The sequence below is a fragment of the Rana temporaria genome, chromosome 12 (genome assembly GCF_905171775.1).
Source record: "Rana temporaria chromosome 12, aRanTem1.1, whole genome shotgun sequence".
In the NCBI taxonomy this organism is placed as follows: domain Eukaryota; kingdom Metazoa; phylum Chordata; class Amphibia; order Anura; family Ranidae; genus Rana; species Rana temporaria.
The window spans coordinates 31,630,988-31,645,727 of NC_053500.1; the positions used below are offsets into that span (position 1 = coordinate 31,630,988).

At 46.2% G+C, this 14,740-nt stretch overlaps 1 protein-coding gene across 1 annotated transcript in view; it reads left to right on the top strand.

Annotated features, from left to right (window-relative positions):
* ADAM11 (ADAM metallopeptidase domain 11) overlaps window positions 1-14,740 on the top strand; it is a 79,316-nt gene that overhangs the window by 24,866 nt on the left and 39,710 nt on the right. The window contains exons 6-10 of the mRNA XM_040331241.1: window positions 646-706; window positions 7,990-8,044; window positions 9,695-9,750; window positions 11,404-11,478; window positions 12,268-12,336. Coding sequence (XP_040187175.1) covers window positions 646-706; window positions 7,990-8,044; window positions 9,695-9,750; window positions 11,404-11,478; window positions 12,268-12,336 — 316 coding nt within the window. The remainder of the gene's footprint in view (window positions 1-645; window positions 707-7,989; window positions 8,045-9,694; window positions 9,751-11,403; window positions 11,479-12,267; window positions 12,337-14,740) is intronic.

The following is a 14,740-nucleotide window of genomic DNA, read 5'->3' on the forward strand; positions in this document are numbered from 1 at the left end:
CTAAGGGTTTGCAACTTTCGGTCTACTCGAGTCAAAATGCTTTCCACTGCTATAGATCCCTGAGAGCATTAAAAATCCTAGCTGTGACCTCATAGTATGATAGTTCTCTTTATTACCCTTCCCACAGACAGTGCAGACAGTAACACAAGTGTGAGGAGGTGGTATGCAACCAGAGAAGAAAGTAGAGGTCAATGCTGAATTTAGAATGTAGTATTCACGTCTCCCTCTTGTCTCTCTATGCACAAGCCCTGTGTGGCTGGACTACAATTTATTTGTGCTTAAAGCTCGCAATGAAAATCACTTTGTTTTCAATGGTGCCCGTTCACGTCCAATGCAAGTCAGAACAGTGCAGTTTTGGAAAAGGTTCCTGTACTACTTTGGTGCTAATGCCACTGCGATTTTGACTCCATAGAATATGCAAACCACATCCAAGTTGCACTACAACGTCACACTTAATAAGTTCAGAATCTGGTTGCAGTAGTGTGCACCTAGCTGAAAGTCCAGTCTGGCCTCCTGCTCTAGAAATAAAACTACCATGTGTGGAAACCTAGTTGGCTGACCTATTCTATTACTTCCGACTATAGTTACATTGGAAGTTATCAGGGTATGTGTGTCATTTTGTACCTTTTTCTGTATCTATTGCAGTGGGGCATTTTCGGACGGCATGTTCACCTATACCTTATACCCCCAGGATCACAGCACTGAGGTAAGTGTGTCCATCTCCTTTTTCTTGCCTTCATTTTATGACCGGATGTTTAGATTTATAGCAATGCCTATGCTTACAAAGCTGGAAGATCATATTGTTGCAGGGAAGTTTCATTACCCATGTCACCATATTAGTGGGGCGGCCAGGTTATATCTCATCCGGAGGTCTTCTTCGTTTATATAGGTCAGATCATTATAATTTTATTTGTTAAAGGTGTCAGTTCTTGCAGGTTTTAGGCTGTCTCCTTGCATAAGCCCACCTCCCTTGCTCAGATTATTTTGGAGGCCGCTTGGTAGCACACAGTCCAGTATTGCATATAGCTTTCCAGAGACCAAACCAGCATTCTGAGAGCTTAGTGAGCTTCTAGTTATCAAAACCACATAATTCAACAGTGCAGTTTTAGTTGTCCCACCGCCACAGACCAGCTTTTTTTTTTAAAGTAATTTGACTCTAGAAAATCTCACTACTATAATGAGGAATGTACCAGGTGATGTTAGGAAAAGGTGACCAGGTAGGGTTCCTGGGCTGTAGATGGCAACAGACTGCTCCCTGTGTCATTTATGATTGTTTATTTTTTTTTTTTCATAAATTGTTTTCTAAATAAACTTTCAAAACTGTTTTATCGTGAGCAGAGATTTTGTAGATTTAAAAGTAAAGTTCTAACTTGCTTCCCATTGGCTTCAGACCATCCCGCTGCCGAATCATTGTCCTAGGGTAGTGATGGTGAACCGTGGCACCCCAGATGTTTTGCAACTACATTTCCCATGATGCTCTACTACACTGCAGAGTGCATGAGCATCGTGGGAAATGTAGTTCCAAAACAACTGTTGGTGCCAAGGTTCGCCATCACTTCCCTGGGGTTCCTTCCTATACGTGTACTTTATTTATATATATATATATATATATATATATATATATATATATATATATATATATATATATATATATATATATATATATATATATATATATATATGGGGATTTTTAATACAGCTTACCTGTAAAATCCTTTTCTTGGAGTACATCACGGGACACAGAGCGGCATATTCATTACTATGTGGGTTATATGGAGTACCTTCAGGTGATGGACACTGGCAATCTCAAACAGGAAGTCCCCTCCCTATATAACCCCCTCCCATAGGAGGAGTCCCTCAGTTTTGTAGCAAGCAGTATGCCACCCAAAATGTTCCCCATAAGAGGGGTGGGAGCTCTGTGTCCCGTGATGTACTCCAAGAAAAGGATTTTACAGGTAAGCTGTATTAAAAATCCCCTTTTCTTTTCCGTACATCACGGGACACAGAGCGGCATATTCATTACTATGTGGGATGTCCGAAAGCAATGCTTCCAATGAGGGGAGGGAGACATCTCAGCCAGGAGATTTAATTCAGAAAGTATTCTTTAAATCATAAAAAATCCAAATTAAATCCAACAAAAAATAATTATTCTGATTAATTTAATTAATTCATTAATCAATCAAGGGTGCCCCGAGTCTAGAGGATCTCAAATCGCAGCCTGCAGCACTGCCTGTCCAAAGGCTGCATCGGCCCTTCGTCTCACGTCCAATTGGTAAAATTTTGTGAACGTGTGGACCGACGACCAGGTTGCCGCCTTGCAAACCTGAGCCATAGAGATCTGGTGGTGTGCTGCCCAGGAGGCGCTCATGGCCCTAGTAGAATGGGCCCTAACTGATAAAGGAGGGGGCAACCCTTTCAAGCCATAGGCCTGACCGATTACTTGCTTAATCCATCTAGAGATGGTAGCTTTAGCTGCTGCCTGACCTCTCTTAGGCCCTTCCGGCAGAATGAACAATGTATCTGTTTCTCGAACCTCTTCTGTAGCTTTGAGATAGGCCTTCATGGCTCTGACAACATCCAAGGTGTGCAGTAACCCTTCCTTTCTAGAAGAGGGTTTTGGAAAAAAGGATGGTAGGACCAAATCCTGGTTCAAGTGAAAACTGGACACCACCTTGGGCAGAAAAGACGGATGTGGACGGAGAACCACCCTATCTTTATGTAGAATGAGGTAAGGTTCTCTACAAGACAAGGCTGCCAGCTCTGAAACTCTTCTAGCGGAAGCCATAGCGACCAAAAATACCAACTTCCGAGTCAGTAAAACTAACGGAACCTCTGCCAGAGGCTCAAATGGCTGTTTTTGCAGTGCTGACAACACAAGGTTCAAATCCCACGGACAAACCGGAGACTTGATGGGGGGATTAATGCGTAAGACCCCCTGTAAAAAGGTTTTAACCAAAGAGTGCGTGGCTAACGGCCTCTGAAACCATACAGATAAGGCAGAAATCTGTCCTTTAATAGTACTTAAGGCCAAACCTTTATCTACTCCTATCTGGAGGAAACGCAATACCCTGTCAATGGTGTATTTGCGTGGAAGCCATCTCTGGGACTCACACCAGCTTACGTAGGCCCTCCAGACCCTGTAATAAATTACTCTGGAGACTGGTTTTCTAGCCTTAATCAGAGTAGAAATAACTTGGCTAGATAGGCCCCTACCCCGGAGGATCAGGGATTCAGCCGCCAGGCCGTCAAATTTAGATGCCGTAAGGCAGGGTGGAGTATCGGGCCTTGAGAGAGTAGGTCTGGCCGAAGTGGAAGGGTCCATGGTTCGCCCACTGACATTCTCACGATCAGTGAGTACCACGACCTCCGGGGCCATGCGGGGGCTATCAGAATGACTGGTTTGTACTCCACCCTGATCCTGCGCAGCAGGCGGGGCAGCATCTGTAACGGGGGGAAGGCGTACAGCAGATTGAACGGATGCCAAGGGCAAACCAACGCATCGGTTCCACAGGCCAGAGGGTCCCTTGATCGGGACATGAACTTGCTCAGTTTCCTGTTGAACCTTGATGCCATGATGTCCACATCCGGAGATCCCCACTTCTGGCAGATCTCCTGAAAGACTTGGGGATGGAGGGACCACTCCCCTGAAACTAGCTGCTGGCGACTTAAGAAGTCCGCCTGTAAATTGTCCACCCCTGGGATAAAGATTGCCGAGATGCATGGTACATGCGACTCTGCCCATAGGAAAATTAAGCTCACTTCCCTTTGGGCGGCTCGACTCTTCGTGCCCCCTTGGTGATTTATATATGCCACTGCTGTGGCATTGTCGGACTGCACTCTCACTGGAAACCCTAGAAGTTTGGACGTCCAGGCCTTTAAGGCTAAACGGGCCGCCCTGATCTCCAGGACATTGATTGGCAGCCCTCTTTCCGACTCTGTCCAAACTCCCTGCTGGACTTGCCCATCCAGGACTGCTCCCCAGCCCTTCAGGCTGGCATCTGTGGTTACCAGTTTCCAGATGATGGGACTGAATGACTTCCCCTTTAGGAGGTTCTGAGGCTTTAGCCACCAGTAGAGGCTTTGCCGGACCCTTGATGGAAGGATCAATGGAAGATCCAGGCGTTGCGGATCTTTGTTCCATGCAGACAGGATGGTTGCCTGCAGGATTCGAGTGTGTGCCTGAGCGTATGGTACTGCCTCGAAGGTGGCCACCATTTTTCCCAGTAATTTCATGCACAATCGTATAGTTGGCTGCCTTTTGCTTAACACCAACTGGATCAATTCTTTGATCCCTTTGAACTTCTCTAAAGGAAGAAACACTCTTTGCTGCTCCGTGTCTAGCAGCATGCCGAGGTATTCCAATCGTTTTGTGGGTTGTAAAGCCGACTTTTCTTGGTTTAAAACCCAACCGAATACCTCGAGGTACTGAACTGAAAGGGCTACCGCTCGACACAGGCCCGGAGCAGAGTGATCTATGATCAGGAGGTCGTCCAAATAGGCCAGGATCAAGATTCCCTGGGTCCTTAGATTGGCCAAGATGGGGGCCAGGACCTTCGTAAACACACGGGGGGCAGTAGCCAACCCGAAAGGAAGAGCCACAAATTGATAGTGGCGCCCTGCGATAGCAAAGCGTAGGAATTTTTGATGACCCTGAAAAATTGGAACATGAAGATACGCGTCTCTTATGTCTATTGAGGCCAAGAAATCGTTTCGCTGCAAGGCTGCGGCAGCAGACCGTATGGATTCCATCCGAAAGGACCGAATCCTCAGGTAAGAGTTTAGAATCTTTAGATCCAGGATGGGCCTTACATCGCCGCTGGGCTTTGGCACAATGAACAGATTGGAGTAAAAGCCTAGCTTGTGCTCCTGAACTGGTACCTCTACGATTACCCCTTGGTTTAGAAGACGATCCAAGGCTGTTAGCAAGGCAGCCCTCTTTTCCGGATCGCTTGGAATTCTTGATTCCTGAAAATGCGGAGGGGGAAACTCCCGAAATTCTATTTTGTAACCAGTCGCCACCAGGGAAAGAACCCATTTGTCGGGGATCTTGGCTTCCCAAACTCTTGCAAAGAATCGAAGCCTGCCCCCCACCCGATTGAGTGGGGGCGCCCCTTCATAACGCTGACTTTGGAGCAGGTTTAACTGGCTTGCGGACCCATGGTCGCTTGCCACCCGCGGCCTGCCCTTGCGACTTATTACCAAAGTTTGACCGTGCGGGAGGCCGTCGATACTGCCTGGGGGCCGAGGGCCCTGGGGCTGGGGATTGCTGCCGCTTAAATGCTGGACCCCTAAATCTCCTTTTGACTGGTAAAAGAGTACTCTTGCCACTCGATATCGTCTGTATGTACTTATCCAGATCTTCCCCAAAGAGCCTCCCTCCGTGGAAGGGAAAACCCGCCAACAGTTTTTTACACGGAGTCTCTGCCGACCAATTCTTTAGCCACAGGAGCCTTCGCATATGCACCAAAAATAGCGACAGACGGGAAGCTTGTTGGATGGAGTCCTTTATGGCATCCACCGCGAAACATAGAGCCCTGGGAAGGTCGGCCAGATCCTGTGCCTGCTGAGCCGGGAGCTCTTTTAGCATCTGCTTAGTCTGGTCTTTTAACGCCTGACAAACGCCAATTGCAGCCACGGCCGGTTGCACCACTGCCCCTGCAGTAGAAAAGGATGCCTTCAAAAGGGTTTCCAACCGCTTATCAACCGGATCCTTGAACATCTGTATGTTTTCTACTGGGCAAGTTAAAGATTTGTTTACGCAGGAAACCGCTGCATCCACAGCGGGAAGCACCCATTTCTTTGAAAATTTTTCCTCCATAGGGTACAAAACAGAAAACCTTTTAGGAGGAACAAAAATTTTATCGGGCCGGGCCCAATCTTGAAAGATCAGGTCTTCCAACAATGGGTGAACCGGAAATACTGCGTTACTTAATGGTGCCTTTAAGGAGCCCAAAGAAGACACGGCAGGAATCTGAGGCCCTGGCGAGGGCAGCTTAAAAGCCGAGCGGACCATGTCTGTTAAAGACTGTACCCACAGATTCTCAGCTTGAGAGACCGAAAAGGGTTCCTCAATAGTGGACTCCTCAATGTCTGAACCTTCTAGGCCCTGCTCCGTTTGGTCCTCCTGGGATTCTAAATCCTCTGGGGAGAGAATCTCAGCATCAGAGGACACCAACTTAGGGGACGGAGATCTAGTCCGCTTTTTGGCTGCCAGAGAATTAGTAAGAAAAGTAGTCAGCCTCTGTTCTAACCCCTGCAGGGAGACAGATAACATATCCTGCGTGACAAACACTGGGTCGGGCAGAATGGGGCCAGCCACAGCACCCACCACACCTAATGGCTCCTCAAAGGCGGCATCTTCTAGCTTTTTAGGAGAGGACAGAACTTGATTAAGATCCTCCGAGCTAGAGGGGGAACCCTTCTGTTTCTTTGCATTTTTAGCACCTTTAGTCCCCGAACCTTTAGGGCCCATGATACAATACCGAGGGACTCCGCTACTAACAACTGACTGTTGTAGCAAGGAGAACAAAAAAATATAGGTAGCTTAAGGTAGAAAACCTTATAAGCCAATGGGAAGGTAGTGCAGACCTTTCCCTGAAAGAAAAACTTTTTTTTTTTTTTTTTCAAATATTAAAATTTTTGCACTTTAAAAGGTACTGTGTGAATGCCAGACTGCTGTCAAAAAACCTTTGGCTTAATAGAGAAAATCAGGGGAACATCTCCTATCTTCTCCCTTTAGTCAGTGAGGAGCTTAGCTCCAGACCTAAACAGGTCTCTTTTACCGCCACTAGGTGTCACCCTGCTCCGCTCTGTGTCCCGCTCTGAGCTCCTCCAGTCAGCAGACGAATCCTACACTGACCGGAGGACAGAGCTGCTCAAGATAACAGCGAGGGGGGAACGCCCCTCTCACCCTGCCGACGTCACGACGCTCCCCGCCCCGCGCATCTACATCATGCGCGCGCGCGTCCCAGAGGGAAGCATGAAGGAGAGGAGCAGCACGCCGGCGGCGTCCGGGGACCAGAGCTGTAGGGGAAAACGCACCTAAATACAGGTAAGTCCCTGGCCTTAAGCCGAGAGATAACGGGGGGTGGGCTTGCCCTACTTGTCCTAGAACCAGGCAAAAGCCTCTACCCCCCAACAACCATGCGGGACAGCCACCAGCAACACAGTCCGTGGGGGTGGGGGAGTATGCTAGTAATGGGAGGTGACCATCCTGTCTAGCAGACATAGTGGTAAAGTTTGCCAATGCAGAGCATCCCAGGCTAACCCAACTAGACTTCCCCCTGAGAGACCTGCCGACGAACCAAGTTCCGCAGGCCCCCCTCTTACCTGCTCCACGCTGCAGGGTATTGCAGAAAGCAAGAGGCCCAATCTTCCCCCATCTCCGTGGGTTCTGTACTAGACCTTCAGGGACCCGGGTCCTGCTGGAACACCACTGCCCTGGACCTATACAGCATCCTGGCAACAGTACCTTTTGGACTTTAGAAAGCTCAAAGTTCTGGGCCCAGGATCCAGCCCCTTAAAAAGAGGCATTATAGGCGAAACCCCACGACTTGGGGCCCGGGTACTGTCCACTTTGGCTCTGAGGCACTTTGGACAGATCCGGTATAGTCTGCCTAGTCTCAAGGACCTGGAGGCAAACTTCTTGTGACCAACACCTAAGACACTGGCGAAAAAACTGAGGGACTCCTCCTATGGGAGGGGGTTATATAGGGAGGGGACTTCCTGTTTGAGATTGCCAGTGTCCATCACCTGAAGGTACTCCATATAACCCACATAGTAATGAATATGCCGCTCTGTGTCCCGTGATGTACGGAAAAGAAATATATATATATATATATAGAAGAAACCCACTAAAATGCTGACATTTGGGGCAGTTGAGCTCAGCGGATTATATTCTATGCTACAAAGTTTGTTTAGCTGAGTTCCCGATATACAGAGCTGGCAGGCTACAGTTCAGATCACTGATATTCCATTTCTTCTTCACAGAAGTCTCTGCCATGGCCTCATGTCATTCAACGGACCAGGATGTGCACAGAACCAGGTATCCAACCCCCCCCCCCCCCCCCATATAACACTGACAAGTCGTACCCCATGATTTCCAATGCGTGCCGTTCATATCTGTGTAACAAAGTAGTCCCTGCACTACTTTGGTCTCACTTTGAAGCGACTTGACGTCTATAGACCTCAAGATTACACCGGCATTGCTTCAAGTCTTGTCAGTCACGTGACTTTTAAAAGAAACAAACTTTCCAGATGCCTTAGGCCCCTTTCGAACCAAGGAATTTTTCAGCCGCCTGAAAAACTCCTTCCCTGCAGTCTCAATGTGAAAGCCTGAAGGCTTTCACACTGAGGCGATGCGCTGTAGAGATCGCTCCAAAAGTTCTGCCAGCAGCATCTTTGGAGCGGTGTGTTTACCACTCCTTCCCATTGAAAGCAATGGGCGCCGCGGTAATACCGCCGGCAATGCGCCTCTTCAGAGGCACATCGCCGTCGGTATTAACCCTTTTTTGGCCGTTAGCGGGGGTTTATACCGCAGCGCTAGCGGCCGAATACCACCGCAATTCCGCGGCAATTCAGACGCTATAGTGCCGCTAAAAATAGCAGCGCTATACCGCCACCGCACATCCTGCCCCAGTGTGAAAGGGGCCTTAGATTTCTTCTTCAGACTTTATATATGATGAATAGATCCTGCATCTTTACTAACTTCCCCAATAAAAGGTATCACTTAAACTCCAAACTTTCTGCATTAATTGATGGCTAACATTGTACAATATTCTACTACTCCAGCAAGTTAATTTAATAAATGGTTTGGGAGAGACAAGTGTAAATGTTGTTTAATTGCATTGCCTCAATGTCCTGATTCACATCTTGGCAAAGAAGATGTTAAAGGTTACCTAAACCCCCAAACACCTGGTGATCCTGCCAGGAACACTCTTCTTGTCCCAGAATGACAATACTAACTCAATGTATTGTATCTACTGGGGAGCAGCTCCTGATTTGGGCTACATGACTTCTCCCCCTCTCCTCATCTCCATAACCACAAAAATGACCAAGCTCACCTGATTTCTAGACAAATCAAGTTTTTACGTTTGCACTTCAAATATATTTATTGTTGGGGTTTGCACTTACTTTACATTTTACATTAGGGAGCATTAGTGTTTGATTTACTATTTGGGTTACAGGGGAAAGTTGGTAATAAGCCCACAGGAGGGTTTAGTGTTGGGTTTAGAAGGAGGGATGGTGTGAGCGTTGCAAAGAGTTTTAGCATTGGGGTTACAGGGAGAGTTGGTGTGAGGATTAATGTGGGCTTACAGGGATGGTTAGTGTTGGGGGTTGATGATTAGTGTTGTTGGTATGAGAATTAGAGGGAGGGTTAGTGTGAGGGATTATAGGACGTTGATGTGAGGGTTCATGTGAGCAGGACCTTAGGGTAGAGTATGATTCCAGGAGCTCTGCACATAATATCTCTGTATAGAATTTTAGGGGCTTGAATTTAGTATTGGGGGTGCACTGAAGCTAGCCAGAGTCTCCCCCCTTTTTTTTTTAGATTCTACTACATGGATAATAGTATGATTCCGAGTATTGCTTCCCTTCAATTTTTAGCAGCTTTAGGTTTAAGCTTGTGATAGCCATATAACCATTTTTCATTTGCATTAGACGTTCTCACTTTCTCTTCTCTGTTTTCCCACAGACTGTGAGCACCCCACTGACATTCCAAGAAGCTCAAAAATTCGCAGGAAAAGACAGGTTAGTGCAATATATGTATTCTCTACTTCTGTACGTCCCTTTGAATTGTGGAGAGCTGTAAAGGTGCTGCGTTGTCTATGAATAAAGCATCTTTTATGATGGAGAAGAAGACCGTATTACAAGATGTATTTTATTTCTAGTAAAGTAAAGCAGCAGTCACAAACCTTTTTGATTACAGGAACTGGTTTCATGGCAGCCAATTTTCCCAGGCACCAGGGGGTGGGGAGTTGCTGGACGGGTCGGGGGGATGGGATATTCATGGAGTCTATCCACAACCCCCCTTACAGCACAGTCCCCCTTTATATCTGTGTCTTCAGTTCCCCTTTACGTTAGTGCCCCTTCACCTTGCTGCTTTACATTTTTGTAACAGGGCCTGCTCTGTAAAGGGGGCACTGTGATTTTAAGGGGACACTATGATATAAAGGGGACAGCACTGTAGTGATTACAGTGGCCCTTTACAGTGCAGTCTCCTTTATATTACAGTGCCCCAATGCTTCACAGCCTCCTCCATCACAGTGCCCATGCAGTCTGTTACACCCCCCTCCCCCCCACACTTTCCCCTTTACTATCACACTTCCCCATTCTAATCTCGGCCTCCCCTGCACAGGACTCCTACCTTTTGGCATGGCATAGGCTGTGGGCTTCCCCCGTCCCACCCGACGATGTCATCCTATCAGCAGGGCAGGAGGCAGGAGGAGCTCTCCATTTCGATCTGCAGCTCCTTCCGCCCCTTGCCCTACTGATAGGATGAGATCGTCAAGTGAGTGGACAGTGGAGCCGTGAGAGGACACGCGTGCATTGGGTGCACAGCAGGCGATGAGCGGCGACCGCGTTCTGTTAAAGCCCTGTGCGAACCACGTTCAAGCTCACCTCCCGCTGTGTGCCCCGGTCATCAACAGGCTGCGGACCGGCACCTCTCCTAAAGTAAAGGATTCTGGTCAGATTTTTTTTTTGTTGTTTATAAGTCCAAGTGCAAGCTAGTCTTTTTTTCATTACTTGTATAAAATGTTTTATTCCTATGAATAAATATTTATAGAGCTTCCATTATACAGTGCTCACAGATCTTACCGAGTGATTTTATTAGAGAACCCAGCAGTAGCCTCTCCCTTTGCAGCACTGTCTTAAATTAAACATCATATGAAGCCCAATAAATTGGAAGAGGGTTTCACCTGACTCCTTCAGCAGTTCTACTTACAGCCTATTACAGCAAAGGTCATGAAAAAACATCTTGATTGCACCAGCTTGTTGCTTTTGCTACTTGTATGCAATATTCACATTTACCTGACAAAAAAATACATACCGTTTTTTTTTATTTTTACTAATTTCTTAAGATAAGCACCCGAGTCGCCAATCGCCTGACCCATGCTGTGCCAATAGGATGTGAGGACCAGGCATAACCCTTAGCGTTTGTTTTAGGTTGCTCTGGGTATTTTGTACTTGCTGGTTATTGAGGATGATGGACTGGAAGCAGATGCATAAGACACTTAGCTTTCACCAACTGGCCATACACTGTCAGATCTCAGTTTAGAGCTGGCCATGAATGCATAGTCACGTCACTGGCAGATATAATTTGTCCAGGAATTAAATACATTGAAGGCCAATGCTACTGTAAATACTTAATTGAGCTGCTTGTGAATCTGTTTGTTCTCCTAGGTCCGCCGGATTGTACGCTCTGCTTTGTCTGAAACCAAATACATCGAGCTCATGGTGGTCAATGACCGACGTTTGGTAAGTGACACAACAGGCAGAAAAATGGCAATAAAAAAAATTCAGCCATATAGTTACATAGTTAGTCGGGTTGAAAAAAGACACAAGTCTATCTAGTTCAACCAATAAAAAAAAAAGGGGGGGGGGGTGTTCATAAAATCTCATGTACACAATCCTATACCCACCGTTGATCCAGAGGAAGGCAAAAAAAAAAAAAAAAGAAGCCAACTATAATCCAATTTGCTCCAGCAGGGCGAAAAAATTCCTTTCTGATCCCCCAAGAGACAATTTAGATATTCCTTGGATCAACTTTTACCTATAAATATTGGTACCTATTTATATTATGTACATTTAGGAAAGAATCTAGGGAGTGTTCTTTCCATTCCCTTCCCTCCAATCATCTCTGAGCTCTCCTCACTGAGCTCTCCAGTGTGTAATTTCAGTAAACCCGCCCCCTGTTTTCTGACAGCTCAGACAAGCTTTAAAATAACTGGACTTTGCTCAAATGTAGAGAAGAGAAGACTGCAGATAGACGGGTACAACTTATGTAGGGGGATTCATTTCATCTGTCTATCACCTAAGACCAGTCACTTTACTGGGTATATGTCAGGGTTTACAACCACTTGGGGAAACATGCCTCAAACTTGTTATTTTGACACCTATGTGTAAAAGAAGCCGGTCCAGATAGGAAATAAACAAAACCATCTTTTATTTTTTTCATTTGCAACAAAGTAATATTAATAGAACAGAAATAATCCCCAGACCCTTTATTTTGTATTGTTTTTTAAAGCTGTTCCTTGTTTCCTTCAGCTTGATCAGCGGCAGTCTCTGGGTCTTACAAGTAGTTTTGCCAAATCGGTGGTGAATTTAGCAGACACTGTAAGTATAGCCTGCTGATTTATATTGCCTTGTATGTTACCTTGTGATTGTCATTGTCAGTCTGCTCGGGTGCCCTGACTGTGAAATCATTAAAATCAGTGGCCGGTACCAGGGCGTCTGATTGTCTATTCAGAAGCAATCATAAGGGACAGGAAGTGATGGGAACTTTCTGCAAAAGGGATACAGACAAAAAAACATTTGGAAGGGTTACACCATCTAACAAGGTGTTTATTGCTGTCTATGCTTTCCTGTTCTGGTGACAGCCTCTCCGTCCCCTATTTATTGTCTCGGTGTCACAGGATTGGGACCTTGTGGCCCTAAACTGGTCTGGTTATATTATTATATGTTAATTATTGGTTATTTTATATTTTATTCAATAAAAGGCTGCTATGACAATTCAGCGTGGTTACTACAGAAAGGGGGTGGGTCTGGTATAGCGGTTACAAGGCTTATTTAATCCCATAGTCAAGATTTCTAGAACTATTTAAGGGTGTACAGTAGTTTGCAGCAGGTTAATTCAGAATTGCCAGCATAGAGTTGCCTGTATGAATGTAAACCTGCATGAAGCAGGTCAAATACTCGTCGGATCCAATTCACTGGTGAGTGATTCTGAACAATGTCAGAAGTTTCTCAAATGGATAAGGCTAAGTATGTTTATGATCTATGTATGAGCACAGACATATCTCCTCCATTCATAGACCAGTTATTGAGAATGCAAAACTCATTTGACGCAAACAAAAGCCCACTGACACATGTCCCTAAATTGGTTCTAAAGTCTAAGGGCCAGATTCACATAGAGATACGACGGTGTATCTCCTGATACACCGTCGTATCTCAGGGTTGCGTCGGTCGTATCTATGCGACTGATTCATAGAATCAGTTACGCATAGATATGCCCAAGATCCGACGGTGTAACTGTGTTACACCGTCGGATCTTAACTGCAATTTTAAAATGGCCGCTGGGGGCGTTCTCGCTGATTTACGGCGAGGATATGTAAATCAGCGAGATACGCCAATTCACGAACGTACGCGGGCCCGACGCACTCATTTTACGTCGTTTACGTAAGGGTTTTCCCGGCGTATAGTTACCCCTGCTTCTATGAGGCGCAGCCAATGTTAAGTATGGCCGTCGTTCCCGCGACAAAATTTGAATTTTTTACGTCGTTTGCGTAAGTCGATCGCGAATACGGATGGACGTCATTTACGTAAACGTCGAAACCAATGACGTCCTTGCGACGTCATTTGGAGCAGTACACGCTGGGAAAATTTCCGGACGGCGCATGCGCTTTTCGATCGGCGCGGGGACGCGCCTGATTTGAATAGTACACTCCCCCTAGCCGCGGAATTTGAATTCCGCCGGGGGAATTACGATCCGCCACCGCAAGTTTTGAGGTAAGTGTTTTGTGAATTACCCACTTGCCGCAAAAACTTGCGCGGGCAGATCTTAAATCACATAGGTTACGCGGATCTAAAGATCCGCTAACCTATGTGAATCTGGCCCTAAATGTTTTATTCTAAAGCATTTAACTACCTTTTCTAAACTCCTCTGATGGATCCAGCGCTGTGCCCGGCTGCAGGTCATCTCTCTTCACTTCCTGGTCTCACAGGAGACTCGGGCAGCAGCGGGAGCCGGTGGCTCCTGCTGTGGTCAGTCATATGCTGTGAGGAGGGGGTGTGGCTGAGCCATGTGTCTATAGAAGCACACAGCCTGGCTTGGGACCCTGCATGCTTGGGTGCCCTCATGGCACAAGGCTTGAAATGGGACACTTGCAGGGAGATGATGCAGGCCATGCCTTCGGGGGACCAGTAAAGAAGAGTTAAGGGACTACTCTGTGCAATATTGTTGCATAGAGCAGAAAAGTATTCACCTCCCTTTTTTTTTTTTTTTTTTATAAAAATGTAAACAAACTGTAAATTTAAACAGATCGTGATGGTTATTTTGTTGGTGCATTAGGGAGACAGGTACTCTTAATGTTAGTAAAGTCAATGCACCTCCTTAGGGGGACAGGCAGATATTAGCTCTACTAATGGAATGGGGTATCAGAGCATGGATTGTGGCTCGTACCTGGTATTTTGAATTGGGTACACAGATGAGATTTTGTTTTTGTGTATGGCCGTTTATACGTTTTGACTTCATAATATACTGTAGAATCATACCTGGTATTTACTTTTTAAACCTGTTTTGTTGAATTAAAGATGATTGGATAACCCCAGGAATCGGTGGATGTAGATAAGTAATGAAGACAATCCCAGCAATGGTAGTTTAGACTGTCATCTCCCTGTTAGTTCTCTATGCCTATCTGAACCGTTTTTCTAGTCTAGGATTGTCAGTGTTCTGCTCCTCCACCCCTCACACCTCTAAAGATCCCCTCACCAGTTCCATTCCCCTCCCGTGGCTCCTGCA